Consider the following 18,073-nt stretch of genomic DNA (forward strand, 5'->3'; position numbering starts at 1 on the left):
GAATGCCAATCAAGGCAACATGTCTTTATGCCAGATGCAAGAACAGGGCATCCCAAAGCTCTCCGTTTATGATGACTTTGCTGATGTCAGTTACAATTGGCCTCAGTACGCTTGTGCTAGGGAGAGTCCCTGCTCTGAATAGTTACCCAGTGACCGCCCCTGTTAGAACAGTGCACGTAGACATCAGCCGAGGACAGGATTGGGCACAGCAGTGGTGCGTCCCACTGTCAAATAACTTGGCTCATTGTCTAGTCCCTGGACATGAAGACTGGCCAATTAGGTGAGGAATTAGAGGCGGTGCAAAAAGGTTCACTAGATTGATCCCTGGGATGAAAGGGTTGACCCAAGAGGAGAGATTGAGTACGTTGGGCCTATAACCTCTGGAGTTTAGAAGACTAAGAGATGATCTCATTGAAATATAAGATACTGAGAGAGATTGACAGGGTAGATGCTGAGGTAGTTTCCCCTGGCTGGAGACTCTAGAACTAGGGGGCATTGTTTCAGGATAAGGGGTAGGCCATTTAAGACTGAGATGAGGAGGAATTTGTTCACTCAAAGAATTGTGAATCTTTGGAATTCTCTACCCCAAAGGGACGTGGGTACAGAGTCGTTGAGCACATTCAAGGCCAAGGTCGAGGAATCAAGGAATATAGGGATCGCGCGGGAAAGTGGAGTTAAGGTCGAAGGTCAGCCATGATCTTATTGAATGGCAGAGCAGGCTCGAAAGGCCGTAAGGCTTAATCCTGCTCCTATTTCTTATGTTCTTGTATGTTCTTATGGAACAGGAAGGCATTGCTGGAACTGCACCACAACGAGAGTCGACACAAAGAGGAAGAGCACAGGGTGGAGGGATAGCAAATCAGGGTGGCATAACACAGGGCACTGAGGATAACCTTAAGCTTCCTATTGTTCTTTTGGCTGAGATCGGTACCATAACTCCACCCAGGCCAGGGGCAGAACCTGGAACCTTCCTCACCTGTATAACTCTCTGCCTCAACTAGTGGAGCTATCAAAAGCCATGTAAGCATTTTTTTAAACAATTAACTAATAAATAATATAACTTAAAAAGGTGATTCAAAAGAAATGATTAATGTAACCATAATTAAACCAGCAACCTCACTCAGCGGCCACAGGATGTGGGAAATGGAAAAATATCACTCTGGTGCAGGGAAGGCATTCTTTGGAGTCAGAAGGTTGTGGATTGAAGTCCCACTCCAGGACTTGAGCACATAATCCAGGCCAACACACCAGTGGAGTACTGAGTGAGTATTGCACTGTCGGAGGTACCATCTTTCAATAAGACGTTAAACTGAAGTCCTAGCTGCGCTCTCACATAAATGTTAAAGATCCCATGGCACGATTTCAAAGAGAAAAGTTTTCCAGTGTCCGGGACAATACTCTTCCCTCAACCACTACCACCAAAAACAATCGTATTAACTAGTCATTCATCTCACTGATGCTTATGGCACCATGGTGTGCACAAATTGGCTGCTGCGTTTCCCACATGTTACAACAGTGACGACACTTGAAAAGTAGCTAATTGTACGTGAAGCATTTTTTTTACGTTTCTGACAGATGACATAAGATACTCCATAAATGCAAGTTTTCTTTTCTTAAGCTGTTTCGTTGCTGAAATGATTTTACTTGGGTTTGAAACTTTGCTTGATGGGACAAAGTAGAGGGAGTTTTACATCTGTATCTAACCCGTGCTGTACCTGTCCTGGGAGTGCTTGATGGGGTACTGCAGATGGAGCTTTACTCTGTATTGAACCTATACTATATCTGCCCTTGTTTGATGGGACAGTGTAAAGAGAGTTTTACTCTGTCTCGAACCCTGTTGTACCTGCCCTCGGTCTCAAAACTGGTAGCTGGTTTATTCGACATGGAAATTCCTCACTTTGATGAGCACAAAAGAAATTCCACTAAAAAATGTTAAAAATCTCCCAGATAGCTGTTTGTACATTTTGTATCCCACTGAAGCCAGGATTCTGAATTAGGCTAAAGATTAAAATTGGCCAGATCTTTGTCAAACAGATCGATCTTTCTATTTGTATATCTCTCTCGCAATGATTAAATTAGTTAATTGAACATTATTTAAATCCTTACTGCGTTTTCGTCTTCGCTGTTGCAGACGATCAGGCAAGCCATGAAAAAAAAACAGGAAAAAACACAAGGTTAAAAACTTGTTCTAATACAAAAAAAGAAACACTAAAAATAAAGGAACAATTACATCAACATTATAACTAGACACAGATTGTACTTTGCCCCGTTCTCCTGAAGGCGCGCATTCTCCCTGCGTTAGTGTCTAATTGGGACAGAGAATCTTCCGGCAGCTCGGAGGGTACACGGTAGTACTGTAGTAAATAAACAACGGGTTCACTAATATCCTTTAGGGAAGGAAATGTGCCAGCATAACCCCTTATTCCCTTATCGGTTAAGAAACTGTCTACCTCGTTCTTAAATTTATTCAATGTCCCCGGCTTCCACAGCTCTTTGAGGCAGCGAATTCCACAGATTTACAACCCTCGGAGAGAAGAAATTCATCCTCATCTCAGTTTTAAATGGGTGGCCCCTTATTCTAAGATCATGCCCTCGAGTTCTAGTCTCCCCTATCAGTGGAAACATCCTCTCTGCATCCACCTTGTCAAGCCCCCTCATAATCTTATACGTTTCGATAAGATCACCTCTCATTCTTCTGAATTTCAATAAGTAGAGGCCCAACCTACTCAACCTTTCCTCATAAGTCAACTCCCTCATCTCCGGAATCAACCTAGTGAACCTTCTCTGAACTTCCTCCAAAGCAAGTATATCCTTTCATAAATATGGAAACCAAAACTGCACGCAGTATTCCAGGTGTGGCCTCACCAATGCCCTGTATAACTGCAGCAAGACAGTTTGTCAGGGGTTCAAGAAGGCGGCCTACCACTAACTTCTCAGGGCAACGAAGATGGGCAATAAATGCCGGCCTTGCCACACCCGATTTAAAAAATCGATCAGATTGACTATTCTTTACTTGCAAGATAGAAGGTTATATAACCGGTTATTTATCACAAATAGACCCCAATCCTTACCGCCCCCACCATCCACATACATGGACTTTTCACCCAGGAATGACTGGGTAGCAGTCAGGAGCGAGAATCCTAGTTTCCCTCTTTATTGTGCCCCACCCCTACCCTCACCCTTACTAACCGAGATCACCAGAGACACCAAGGTGCAAACTCTCGAACATTAATCACTCAAGTTTCAGTGAATAGACAACAGAGCACAACAAGCAGAAAATGACTCCTTCTCCTTCAATGGTCTTGGGGGCTCTCATACCGTAGGACCTTGGTCCAAGTCACCATACTCCATTTCAGAGTCAAGACACCTGCAGGATATTTGACCAAGGAGGGCATCACAATAGAGCTTGATCCTCTTCTCACTTGACATCTACTCACCTCAGAGTCTGAAGGTTGTGGGTCCAAGTCCCATTCACATAATCTAGGCTGACACTTCTTTGACAGTGCTGCGCTGTCGGAGGTGCCATCTTTCGAATGTGACATTAATTAGATACCCTGATTTACCTGTCCTGGTTTTTGTTAAAGATTCCATGACACCATTTGAAGGTGGTCAATAATGTTCTTATTTATCCCTCAACCAACTTCACAAAAACATTTATCTCACTGCTGTTTGTGACAAATTAATTGCTGTGTTAGACTACAGAAGTGACTTCAGTGGCTGTGCAGCTCTTTAGGATGTCCTGAGAATGTGAAAGGGGCTATATAAATACAAGTTCTTTTTGTAATTACTACATAGGAACATGGAACAGGAGTAAGCTGTTCAGCCCCTCAAACCTGTTACATAATTCAATTAGATCATGGCTGATCTGTACCTCAATTCCATATCCCTTGATACCCTTGCCCAACAAAAATCTATCGATCTTAGTCTTGATAATTTCATATGACCCAGCAGCTACAGACATTTGGGTTCGAGAGAGTTTGAGATTTCCACTACACTGTGTGTGAAAAGGTGCCTCCTGATTTCACTCCTGAATCGTGCTTGTATTTTCAGATTGTGTGTGACTGCTGCCAACGGCCAGAAGCTGTACTGAAGCGTACTACGCATTATTCTGGATCCGGAAGCATGATATTTCTGGTTTTTGTGTTTAAAAACCCAAGCCCGCTCCCACCCTGGCATTTTAAATTATTTGTTTCAATGAGCCCGTTCCCATGACGAACCTGAAGCATGCAAGCCATGTCCTTTCAGATTATGCCCTCTTGTTCTGGATTCCCCCACCTGAAGAAATCATTTTTCTGTAAATACCTCGATTAGATCACGCTTTGTCCTTCTAACCTCAAGGGAATACAAGCCAATTTTCTGCAAGCTGTTCCCATAATTTCACTTCTGGTATCATCCTGGTGAATCTGCACTATACCCCATCCAAGGCCAACACATCCTTCCTGAGAGTTGGTTCCCCAACTCTACTCCAGTTGGGGCGTGCCCAAACCTTCAATGCGCCTTCATACACCAATCCTTGCAACTTATTATTAGGAGACCCTGCTAAAGTTGAGTTGAACCCTTACCTTTACTCGCTTGCACTGCATGAGGTGACCAGAAGAAATGCCCTTGGCTTATTGACCCCTTCCCCTGCCCACAGACATTGAGACCAATTGTAGTATGGCCAGGGTATTCTCTGGTGGTACACCTGCTCAGATTTTCACATGGTAGCCTCATTTAGAATTTAGAAGGATAAAAGAGATGTCAACTCTATCAAAAATAGCGTTCACACTTTTCACCAATACTTGCTGCTATGCCTAGAGTCTGCGACCAGTTCCTACTGTGTACAGCACTGCTTTGAGGTTTATTTTTGGGGTACATTGCCCTCTAATTTCACCCCCCTCACCCTGACCGTGTTTCACACAACTCCCCTTCCCCCCCCGACCAAGCTGAACACTGGTGGTGCTTCTCCCCCCCGCCCCCATGATAAACAGGCCGAGATCAACAATTCAATAGAGGGTGGGACGGGGCGGGCGTGGAGTTAAATCCAAATCAGGAGCGCAACCCCGAAGTGACATTCCACCGTTGGCGTCCCCTGCACTAGGCCACAAAGTAGATTCCAATGTAACTCCCAATCTAGTTACACATCACATGCAGATGCCAAAATCCTCTCAAGGCCTCCATGACATCCCACCTGCTGGAGTGGTGAGAGGCCAGGGTAGCAGAAGCAGATTAAGAAACCACATACAAAGGACGTTACAACGAGGCACCGTCTGCCCGCTTAGATAGACGTGAAAGGTCCTATGGCACTATTCGAAGATCATCATCACCATAGGCAGTCCCTCGGTATCGAGGAAGACTTGCTTCCACTCTTAACATGAGTTCTTAGGTGGCTGAACAGTCCAATACGAGAGCCACAGTCTCTGTCACAGGTGGGGCAGATAGTCGTTGAAGGAAGGGGTGGGTGGGACTGATTTGCCGCATGCTCTTTCTGCTGCCTGAGCTGGAGTTCTGCATGCTCTCGAGGGTGACGAGACTCGAGGTGCTCACCCCCCTCCCGGATGCACTTCCTCCACTTCGGGCGGTCTCTGGCCAGGGACTCCCAGGTGTCAGTGGGGATGTTGCACTTTATCAGGGAGGCTTTGAGGCTGACCTTGTAACGATTCCTCTGCCCATCTTTGGCTTGTTTGCCGTGATGGAGTTCCGAGTAGAGCGCTTGCTTTGGGAGTCTCACATGCGAACGATGTGGTCTGCCCAGCGGGGCTGATCAAGTGTGGTCAGTGCTTCAGTGCTGGGGATGTTGGCCTGGTCGAGGACGCTGATGTTGGTGCATCTGTTCTCCCAGGGAATTTTTAGGATCTTTCCAGCGACTTGAGGCGTCTGTTGTACATGGTCTATGCCTCTGAGCCATACAGGGGGCCCTGTAGACCATGAGCTTAGTGGCAGTTTTGAGGGTCTGGTCTTCAAACACTCTTCGAAGAACAAGGATGGTCTCCCCGGTTTCCTGACTAATGTTTAACCCCTCAATCATCACTAACAACAGATTATCTGATCATGTAGCTCAGTGTTGTTTCTAGGATCTTGCTGTGCGCAAAATGACTGTCACATTTTACTATATTACAACAGTGACGACACTTCGAAAGTACTTCATTGGCTGTGAAGTGCTTTATGATGTCCTGAGGTCATGAAAGGCGCTAAATAAATCCAAGTTCTTTCTCTCCCCTCCCACCCCCACCACCGCCCCCCCCACCGCACCCCCCAGGCCCCCTTCCCCCTCCGGCCCAGATCCAGAGAAGATGTGGCCTGACCGGTGAGTCGGGAAAAAACAAAGATTGCAGTGCGCAGCGCAGCGTTCCACCCTGAGAGGTGTCACGGACCCAGTTCGCGATCTGAGAGGCTGGCGGGGGTGTTGCCCGCGGTGGCCTCATGGCACGCTAGACAATTGGCTGAAAAGTGGTCGCCGCGCTCAGCGATTACGTCATTTCCGGAAGCAGGGATGCAGCACTACAGTGTTCGCACCTCCGCTAACTCCCTTGCAATTTCGCACCCCATTAGCGCCCCCCGGAGGCGCAGAACAGGGGAATTTCAGCCCCCGCCCCCCCCCCTCTCCCCAGTCATTTGGTTTTGTTAAAGCAGAGTTCTTTGGTATTGTTTATTCAAGTTGCCAAAACATCCAGTTTAAATAAAAATTATAAATAATGCATTTTAAGACATTTGGTGGTTGTAAAATATGATGTTAACTCACAACCATCCTCCTGATTCTGAAGTGATGCATTCTTCATTACCACAAAGTTTATATTAAAATAATCATAAGACTAAATAGAAGGTTGTTATCTTAAAGTCAACTGCTCTTTTAAAAAAAAGGTAGAATTTTTCTGTAGCATTACGTGCATTAGTAGAAACAATAGCCATTGACTATGAGCAAGCTTTTCAAAGTTATTTTTGACACACAAAATATTTTCCCGAGCAACACTGAGTCTCTTCTCATCAACATTCAGAAGCCTCAATTATAAAAGATATCGCTAAATTACAGTGATGTATTTCTTTAAAGTAGGTGAAACACAACATTGGTTTGGCAGCATTTTGTTTACCTCAGAATGGAGGATGGGTGGTGGAGGGGCGGAGGGGAGGAAGGTCAGAGATAAGTAAACTGATAAAATGAATCTAAACGACTCTAACCCACCAGCCAATTTTATAACTTTTTTTTTAATTATTCGTTCCTGGGATGTGGGCATTGATGTTAAGGCCGGCATTTATTGCCCATCCCTCATTGCCCTTGAGAAGGTGGTGGTGAGCTGCCTTCTTGAACCGCTAGTCTATGGGCTCAATTTTCCTGTGATCTGCGCCGTTTTTTGGAGCAGGCCGTTTTTTTTTGGCCTGTTAAAAAAAAACAGTTTCCCCGATCAATTTGCACCAGCGTTATCAGTTAATTACGATTTTCTTTTAGGTGTGTTTTTTTTCAGCCAAAGGGGGCGTAACCTGCCACCCGCACCAATTCTGGCTAGTTAGGCAAGTTTGGCCATTTGAGAGTTACTCCAGGTCTTCTTAGGCCAGCGTATGTGGCCTCTGTAGAAAAACCTTCTGGCGAGCTAAGGAAATCAGTGCCGGTAAGGAAAACGGCGCAGGTAAGTGCAGTAGATGCCCGGACAGCAGCAGCAGGAGGGGTGTGGGACTGGCAAGCCACTCAGGGCGGGCTAGGGAAACAGAAAGGCAAGCCCTTCGGCCTGGGATAGCGGCAGGGATTGGCATGGGGGGTGGGGGCACCTTAATAATTGGAGGCAAGTTGCTGCAATATATGTTAATGTGCTGCGAGCAGGCTGTATGTTTCACTTTGCAGCCTCAGCCCGCATTGTGTTCCTGGTTACTGTGGCAACCCGATCTTTCTAGCGCAGATCAAAACTCCACCCCCAAAACCAAAGGACAGGTTAGGCGGCGCCAAAATGAAGAGACCCAATGGGGAAACTAAGAACATTTTTTTTTGCCGTACTTGGGCTCCAAATACACGGGAGTAACTCTTCAAGTACGTCAAAATGCAAGGAGTATCCGCAATAAGGTGGATGAATTAATTGTGCAAATAGATGTTAACAAATATGATGTGATTGGGATTACAGAGACGTGGCTCCAGGATGATCAGGGCTGGGAACTCAACATCCAGGGGTATTCAACATTCAGGAAGGATAGAATAAAAGGAAAAGGAGGTGGGGTAGCATTGTTGGTTAAAGAGGAGATTAATGCAATAGTTCGGAAGGACATTAGCTTGGATGATGTGGAATCTATATGGGTAGAGCTGCAGAACACCAAAGGGCAAAAAACATTAGTGGGAGTTGTGTACAGACCTCCAAACAGTAGTAGTGATGTTGGGGAGGGCATCAAACAGGAAATTAGGGGTGCATGCAATAAAGGTGCAGCAATTATAATGGGTGACTTTAATATGCACATAGATTGGGCTAGCCAAACTGGAAGCAATACGGAAGAGGAGGATTTCCTGGAGTGCATAAGGGATGGTTTTCTAGACCAATATGTCGAGGAACCAACTAGGGGGGAGGCCATCTTAGACTGGGTGTTGTGTAATGAGAGAGGATTAATTAGCAATCTCATTGTGCGAGGCCCCTTGGGGAAGAGTGACCATAATATGGTGGAATTCTGCATTAGGATGGAGAATGAAACAGTTAATTCAGAGACCATGGTCCAGAACTTAAAGAAGGCTAACTTTGAAGGTATGAGGCGTGAATTGGCCAGGATAGATTGGCGAATGATACTTAAGGGGTTGACTGTGGATGGGCAATGGCAGACATTTAGAGACCACATGGATGAATTACAACAATTATACATTCCTGTCTGGCGTAAAAATAAAAAAGGGAAGGTGGCTCAACCGTGGCTATCAAGGGAAATCAGGGATAGTATTAAAGCCAAGGAAGTGGCATACAAATTGGCCAGAAATAGCAGCGAACCCGGGGACTGGGAGAAATTTAGAACTCAGCAGAGGAGGACAAAGGGTTTGATTAGGGCAGGGAAAATGGAGTACGAGAAGAAGCTTGCAGGGAACATTAAGGCGGATTGCAAAAGTTTCTATAGGTATGTAAAGAGAAAAAGGTTAGTAAAGACAAACGTAGGTCCCCTGCAGTCAGAATCAGGGGAAGTCATAACGGGGAACAAAGAAATGGCAGACCAATTGAACAAGTACTTTGGTTCGGTATTCTCTAAGGAGGACACAAACAACCTTCCAGATATAAAAGTTGTCAGAGGGTCTAGTAAGGAGGATGAACTGAGGGAAATCCTTATTAGTCGGGAAATTGTGTTGGGGAAATTGATGGGATTGAAGGCCGATAAATCCCCAGGGCCTGATGGACTGCATCCCAGAATACTTAAGGAGGTGGCCTTGGAAATAGCGGATGCATTGACAGTCATTTTCCAACATTCCATTGACTCTGGATCAGTTCCTATCGAGTGGAGGGTAGCCAATGTAACCCCACTTTTTAAAAAAGGAGGGAGAGAGAAAACAGGGAATTATAGACCGGTCAGCCTGACCTCAGTAGTGGGTAAAATGATGGAATCAATTATTAAGGATGTCATAGCAGCACATTTGGAAAATGGTGACATGATAGGTCCAAGTCAGCATGGATTTGTGAAAGGGAAATCATGCTTGACAAATCTTCTGGAATTTTTTGAGGATGTTTCCAGTAAAGTGGACAAAGGAGAACCAGTTGATGTGGTATATTTGGACTTTCAGAAGGCTTTTGACAAGGACCCACACAAGAGATTAATGTGCAAAGTTAAAGTACATGGGATTGGGGGTAGTGTGCTGACGTGGATTGAGAACTGGTTGTCAGACAGGAAGCAAAGAGTAGGAGTAAATGGGTACTTTTCAGAATGGCAGGCAGTGACTAGTGGGGTACCGCAAGGTTCTGTGCTGGGGCCCCAGCTGTTTACATTGTACATTAATGATTTAGACGAGGGGATTAAATGCAGTATCTCCAAATTTGCGGATGACACTAAGTTGGGTGGCAGTGTGAGCTGCGAGGAGGATGCTATGAGGCTGCAGAGTGACTTGGATCGGTTAGGTGAGTGGACAAATGAATGGCAGATGAAGTATAATGTGGATAAATGTGAGGTTATCCACTTTGGTGGTAAAAACAGAGAGACACGACTATTATCTGAATGGTAACAGATTAGGAAAAGGGAAGGTGCAACGAGACCTGGGTGTCATGGTACATCAGTCATTGAAGGTTGGCATGCAGGTGCAGCAGGCGGTTAAGAAAGCAAATGGCATGTTGGCCTTCATAGCGAGGGGATTTGAGTACAGGGGCAGGGAGGTGTTGCTACAGTTGTACAGGGCCTTGGTGAGGCCACACCTGGAGTATTGTGTACAGTTTTGGTCTCCTAACTTGAGGAAGGACATTCTTGCTATTGAGGGAGTGCAGCGAAGATTCACCAGACTGATTCCCGGGATGGTGGGACTGACCTATCAAGAAAGACTGGATCAACTGGGCTTGTATTCACTGGAGTTCAGAAGAATGAGAGGGGACCTCATAGAAACGTTTAAAATTCTGACAGGTTTAGACAGGTTAGATGCAGGAAGAATGTTCCCAATGTTGGGAAGTCCAGAACCAGGGGTCACAGTCTAAGGATAAGGGGTAAGCCATTTAGGACCGAGATGAGGAGAAACTTCTTCACCCAGAGAGTGGTGAACCTGTGAAATTCTCTACCACAGAAAGTAGTTGAGGCCAATTCACTAAATATATTCAAAAGGGAGTTAGATGAAGTCCTTACTACTCGGGGGATCAAGGGGTATGGCGAGAAAGCAGGAATGGGGTACTGAAGTTTCATGTTCAGCCATGAACTCATTGAATGGCGGTGCAGGCTCGAAGGGTTGAATGGCCTGCTCCTGCACCTATTTTCTATGTTTCTATGTTTTCTAAAAAAAAGCTTTGGGGAAAATTGAGCCCTGTGTGAAGAAGATACGCTCACAGTGCTGTTAGGGGGTTCCAGGATTTTGACCCCCTGACGATGAAGGAACGGCGATATATTTCAAGTCAGGATGGTGTGTAACTTGGAGGGGAACTTGCAGGTGATGGCGTTCCCATACGCTTGCTGCCTTGTCCTTCTAGGTAGTAAAGATCGTGGGTTTTGGAAATGCTGCCGAAGAAACCTTGGCAAGTTGCTGCAGTGCATCTTGTAGATGGAAACAAGATGCATAAATGCAAACAAGATGGCGGACGGGATGGCAGCTCCCGAGGGAGCTCTCCCTGAACAAACTTTCTCCTGGCCATCTGCTGCCATCCTTCGCTCCTCTCTCCCCCCAACCTCCCCCCTTCACTGTTTAAGCCCCACCTGGTCCTAAGATTGGGTTCATTTCCTACCCCGAAAGTATCTCCCTTACCCCTAAAACTCATGCTGTAAGCGTAGCTACCTGGGCCCATTGCCCATCCCCCAACCATGCCTGCTCACCTTCATCATTGAGTGTCAGTCGGACTTAGCTTTCGGACTGACCTCCCTGCTGCCAAGACCTTCCAACTGGACCTTCGCTTTTTGATCCCCACTGGACGTGGCCGACTCAGCTGTTGCACCCCATCCCCGACCAGGTTTGGGTCCTATCTTCTCTCTTCGCCCTCGCGTTCGGGCCTCCTTCCCTCCAGTGACGTTCGGGCCTCCCTCCCTCCAGTGACGTTCGGGCCTCCCTCCCTCCGGCATCGTTCTAGCCTCCCTTCCGCCACTGGCCCCACTCAACTGCGGAGCCCCTGGCAAGCACGTGGTGCGCACAATGGCTGCGGCTACTCTGACCTCTCCTTCTACGAACTGGACCTCTGGCCATCCCAATGCCTGCCCTCAGTCAGGAGCGAATACCTGGCAGAGGGAAGCATTACCCCAAATCACTCACCCTCACTTTAAACGCCTCGGAACTCTCACCATCTCACCGAAGGGCGCTGCTCAGCGCCGAGTTTCCGGCTCACATCCCACCTTAGGCAACTCGGCCCATACAACAGTGCCTGGTCTCCAGTCGTCATGGATCTCCTTGCCACTGGGCCAAGACCTTGCTCTGCTAAGCCCGCGTGGTAGCTGGTGTGCAACAGCCACCCCACGTTAAAAGAACTCATGCACAGGCATCTTCCACCCTTCAAAATGAAGTTCGGGACCTGTAACGACAACCCCAACAGCGACAGACCGGAACGTCGCACCGCCATCGTTGCCCGGGACCTCAGACGCTTCGACGTCGCTGCCCTAAGTGAGACCCGGAGGGCAGGGCAAGGCCAGCCCAAAGAACAAGGTGGTGGTTGCACCTTCTTCTGGAAAGGTAAACCAGAAACATAGAAACATAGAAACATAGAAAATAGGTGCAGGAGTAGGCCATTCGGCCCTTCTAGCCTGCACCGCCATTCAATGAGTTCATGGCTGAACATGCAACTTCAGTACCCCATTCCTGCTTTCTCGCCATACCCCTTGATCCCCCGAGTAGTAAGGACTCCATCTAACTCCTTTTTGAATATATTTAGTGAATTGGCCTCAACTACTTTCTGTGGTAGAGCATTCCACAGGATCACCACTCTCTGGGTGAAGGAATTCCTCCTCATCTCGGTCCTAAATGGCTTACCCCTTACCCTTAGACTGTGACCCCTGGTTCTGGACTTCCCCAACATTGGGAGCATTCTTCCTGCATCTAACCTGTCTAACCCCGTCAGAATTTTAAACGTTTCTATGAGGTCCCCTCTCATTCTTCTGAACTCCAGTGAATACAAGCCCAGTTGATCCAGTCTTTCTTGATAGGTCAGTCCCGCCATCCCGGGAATCAGTCTGGTGAACCTTCGCTGCACTCCCTCAATAGCAAGAATGTCCTTCCTCAGGTTAGGAGACCAAAACTGTACACAATACTCCAGGTGTGGCCTCACCAAGGCCCTGTACAACTGTAGCAACACCTCCCTGCCCCTGTACTCAAATCCCCTCGCTATGAAGGCCAACATGCCATTTCTTTTCTTAACCGCCTGATGTACCTGCATGCCAACCTTCAATGACTGATGTACCATGACACCCAGGTCTCGTTGCACTTCCCCTTTTCCTAATCTGTCACCATTCAGATAATAGTCTGTCACTCTGTTTTTAACCAGCAAAGTGGATAACCTCACATTTATCCACATTATACTTCATCTGCCATGCATTTGCCCACTCACCTAACCTATCCAAGTCGTTCTGCAGCCTCATAGCATCCTCCTCGCAGCTCACACTGTCACCCAACTTAGTGTCATCCGCAAATTTGGAGATACTACATTTAATCCCCTCGTCTAAATCATTAATATACAGTGTAAACAGCTGGGGCCCCAGCACAGAACCTTGCGGTACCCCACTAGTCACTGCCTGCCATTCTGAAAAGTCCCCATTTACTCCTACTCTTTGCTTCCTGTCTGACAACCAGTTCTCAATCTAAGTCAGCACACTACCCCCAATCCCATGTGCTTTAACTTTGCACATTAATCTCTTGTGTGGGACTTTGTCGAAAGCCTTCTGAAAGTCCAAATATACCACATCAACTGGTTCTCCCTTGTCCACTCTACTGGAAACTTCCTCAAAAAATTCCAGAAGATTTGTCAAGCATGATTTCCCTTTCACAAATCCATGCTGACTTGGACCTATCATATCACCTCTTTCCAAATGCACTGCTATGACATCCTTAATAATTGATTCCATCATTTTACCCACGACCGATGTCAGGCTGACCGGTCTATAATTCCCTGTTATCTCTCTCCCTCCTTTTTTAAAAAGTGGGGTTACATTGGCTACCCTCCACTCCATAGGAACTGATCCAGAGTCAATGGAATGTTGGAAAATGACTGTCAATGCATCCGCTATTTCCAAGGCCACCGCCTTAAGTACTCTGGGATGCAGTCCATCAGGCCCTGGGGATTTATCGGCCTTCAATCCCATCAATTTCCCCAACACAATTTCCCGACTAATAAGGATTTCCCTCAGTTCCTCCTCCTTACTAGACCCTCTGACCCCTTTTATATCCGGAAGGTTGTTTGTGTCCTCCTTAGTGAATACCGAACCAAAGTACTTGATCAATTGGTCCGCCATTTCTTTGTTCCCCGTTATGACTTCCCCTGATTCTGACTGCAGGGGACCTACGTTTGTCTTTACTAACCTTTTTCTCTTTACATATCTATAGAAACTTTTGCAATCCGTCTTAATGTTCCCTGCAAGCTTCTTCTCATACTCCATTTTCCCTGCCCTAATCAAACCCTTTGTCCTCCTCTGCTGAGTTCTAAATTTCTCCCAGTCCCCGGGTTCGCTGCTATTTCTGGCCAATTTGTATGCCACTTCCTTGGCTTTAATACTATCCCTGATTTCCCTTGATAGCCACGGTTGAGCCACCTTCCCTTTTTTATTTTTACGCCAGACAGGAATGTACAATTGTTGTAGTTCATCCATACGGTCTCTAAATGTCTACTATTGCCCATCCACAGTCAACCCCTTCAGTATCATTCGCCAATCTATCCTAGCCAATTCACACCTCATACCTTCAAAGTTATCCTTCTTTAAGTTCTGGACCATGGTCTCTGAATTAACTGTTTCATTCTCCATCCTAATGCAGAATTCCACCATATTATGGTCACTCTTCCCCAAGGGGTCTCGCACAACGAGATTGCTAATTAATCCTCTCTCATTACACAACACCCAGTCTAAGATGGCCTCCCCCCTAGTTGGTTCCTCGACATATTGGTCTAAAAAACCATCCCTTATGCACTCCAGGAAATCCTCCCCCACCGTATTGCTTCCAGTTTGGTTAACCCAATCTATGTGCATATTAAAGTCACCCATTATAACTGCTGCACCTTTATTGCACGCACCCCTAATTTCATGTTTGATGCCCTCCCCAACATCACTACTACTGTTTGGAGGTCTGTACACAACTCCCACTAACGTTTTTTGCCCTTTGGTATTCTGCAGCTCTAGCCATATAGATTCCACATCATCCAAGCTAATGTCCTTCCGAACTATTGCCTTAATTTCCTCCTTAACCAGCAATGCTACCCCACCTCCTTTTCCTTTTATTCTATCTTTCCTGAATGTTGAATACCCCTGAATGTTGAGTTCCCAGCCCTGATCATCCTGGAGCCACGTCTCCGTAATCCCAATCACATCATATTTGTTAACATCTATTTGCACAGTTAATTCATCCACCTTATTGCGGATACTCCTTGCATTAAGACACAAAGCCTTCAGGTTTGTTTTTTTAACACCCTTTGTCCTTTTAGAAGAATGCCGCCTCCATGGAGTTGGCTTTGCCATCAAGAATGAGCTGGTTGGCCGCCTCAGAGATTCTCCTTGCTGGATAAGCCAATGTCTCATGACTCTCCGACTCACCCTAGCCCGGAACCAGTGCGCCACAATTATCAACGCATGCGCCCCAACACACAACGCAACAGATGAGACCAAAGAGGAATTCTACTCCAGCCTCGAACAATCCCGAGTCCCTATGGACGACTTCAACGCCAGAGTCGGTAAAGATACAGACCTCTGGGGAGGCGTGATCGGCAGAGAGGGGTAGGGAAAACCAACTCCAGCGGTACCCTGCTCCTGACAAAACGCCTAGAACACGACCTTGTCATCACCAACACCTTGTTCCGTCAGAGGGACAAGTACAAGGCATCGTAGCAACACCCTTGCTCCAAACACTGGCACCTGCTCGACTATGTCATCGCAAGGACATGTGTATCACCCGCACCATGACGGGAGCAGACGACTGCTGGACGAAATGCCACCTAATCCGCTCCGCCATCAACATCAATATAGCCCCAAGGCAGCAACGGCAACAGAAACAGTGCCGCAGAAAAATCAACACAGGGCAAAGACCCAGTTAAGAAAGCCCTATACAGCCAGCGCCTCACTGGCAACCCTCAACTACCCCATGACGCAGAGTGCCCACAGCCCTTGGTCCGCCCTCAACGCCTCCATAACTAGCGCCTGCAAAGAGACGCTTGGTCACTCAACCAGGAGACACTAAGACCGATTTGATGAGAACGGCCAGGAGATCCAGGAGCTAATAAGCTGCAAGCGCAAGGCATTTCTGAACTTAAAGCAGCAACCCAATTTGGGAGCAGCAAAGCAGCTCTACAGGCAGCTGAAGGCCGAGGTCGAACAAAAAACCCACGGCCTAAAGAATAGATGGTGCGTGGAGAAAGCACAGGAGATCCAGCAGCTGGGCAACAGCCATGACGTACAAGGATTCTGCACCAGTTAAGTCCATCTACGGCCCAAGCACCCAAGGCCCCAAGGCCCCACCCCACTGCTGGTCAAGAATTGGGAGGCACTCATCAAGGACACCGAGGCAGTCAAGGCCCGCTAGAAGGAGCACTTTAAAGATCTCTTTAAATCGAGACGCTGCCTTTGACACGAGTGTCCTCGACTCCATCCCGCAGCATGCTACCCGCCACCATCTCAGTAAAACCCCAACACCGCACGCGGTAGAAAAGGCCATCCATCAGCTCAAGAACAAAGCATAAGGGATTCCCCCCTGAGGCACTAAAGTATGGCACAGAAGCACTATTGAATGCATGACCTCATCTCTCTTATCTGCAAGGAAAGCATGCCGGGAGATCTCAGAGTTGCTGTAATCGTGACTATCTTCAAAAAAGGGGACAAATCTGACTGCAGCAACTACAGAGGAATCTCCCTGCTGTCGGCCACTGAGAAAGTCATTGCTGAAATCCTCCTCAACCGTCTTCTCACTGTGGCTGAAGAGCTCCTCCCAGAATCACAGTGCGGATTCCGCCCACTACGGGTACAACGGACATGATCTTCACCGCTCAACAACTGCAAGAGAAATGCAGGGAACAGCACCAACCCTGGTACGTAGCCGCCTTTGACCTTACAAAGGCCTTTGACACTGTCAACCGTGAGGGACAATGGAGCGTCCTCCTCTGTTTCGGCTGCCCCCAAAGTTTTGTCACCATCCTTCGCCTGCTCCACGACAACATGCAAGCCGTAATCCTGACCAATGGATCCACCACAGACCCAATCCACGTCCGGACCGGGGTCAAGCAGGACTGCATCATCGCGCCAACCCTCTGCTTAATCTTCCTTGCTACAATGTTTCATCTCACTCTCAACAAGCTCCCCGCTGGAGTGGAACTAAACTATAGAAGCATGGGGAACCTGTTCCACCTTCATCGCCTCCGGGCTAGATCCAAGGTCGTCCCATCCTCTGTCATCGAACTACAGTATGCAGACAAAGCTTGCGTCTGCACACAGAGGTGCAACTCCAAACCATCGTCAACATCTTCACCGAGGCGTACGAAAGCATCGGCCTTACACTAAGCATCCCAAGACAAAGGTCCTCCACTAACCTGACCCGCCACACAGCACTGACCCCCTGGTCATCAAAATCCACGGCGTGGCCTTGGACAACGTGGACCATTTTCAATACCTCGGGAGCCTACCATCAGCAAGAGCAGACATCGATGACGAGGTTCAACACCGCCTCCAGTATGCCAGCGCAGCCTTTGGTCGCCCGAGGAAAAGAGTGTTTGAAGACCAGGATCTCAAATCTGGCACCAAGCTCACAGTCTACAGGACGGTAGCGATACCCGCCCTCCTATATGGCTCAGACACGTGGACCATATACAGTCGACACCTCAAAGCACTGGAGAAGTATCAGTGCAACCTCCACAAGATCCTACAAATCCCCTGGGAGGACAGACGCACCAACATCAGTGTTCTCACTCAGGCCAACATCCCCAGCATCGAAGCACTGACCACACTTGACCAACTCCGTTGGGCGGGCCACATCGTCTGCATACCCGGCACGAGACTCCCAAAGCAAACGCTCTACTCTGAACTCCTACACGGCAAGCGAGCCCCAGGTGAGCAGAAGAAACGTTTCAAGGACACCCTCAAAGCCTCCTTGATAAAATGCAACATCCCCACCAACACCTGGGAACCCCTGGCCCGAGACCACCCTAAGTGGAGGAAGAGCACCCGGGAGGGCGTTGAGCACCTCGAGTCTCGTTGCGGAGAGCACGCAGAAACCAAGCGCAGACAGCGGAAGGAGCGTGCGGCAAACCAGTCCCCACCCACGTTTCTTTCAACCACTGTCTGTCCCACCTGT

General features: G+C 47.6%; 1 protein-coding gene across 1 annotated transcript in view; it reads right to left on the reverse strand.

Moving 5' to 3' along the window:
* setd2 (SET domain containing 2, histone lysine methyltransferase) overlaps positions 1 to 18,073 on the reverse strand; it is a 232,785-nt gene that overhangs the window by 184,377 nt on the left and 30,335 nt on the right. The window contains exon 3 of the mRNA XM_070887830.1: positions 2,107 to 2,122. Coding sequence (XP_070743931.1) covers positions 2,107 to 2,122 — 16 coding nt within the window. The remainder of the gene's footprint in view (positions 1 to 2,106; positions 2,123 to 18,073) is intronic.

Source organism: Pristiophorus japonicus, chromosome 1 (assembly GCF_044704955.1).
Source record: "Pristiophorus japonicus isolate sPriJap1 chromosome 1, sPriJap1.hap1, whole genome shotgun sequence".
Taxonomy (NCBI): Eukaryota; Metazoa; Chordata; class Chondrichthyes; family Pristiophoridae; genus Pristiophorus; species Pristiophorus japonicus.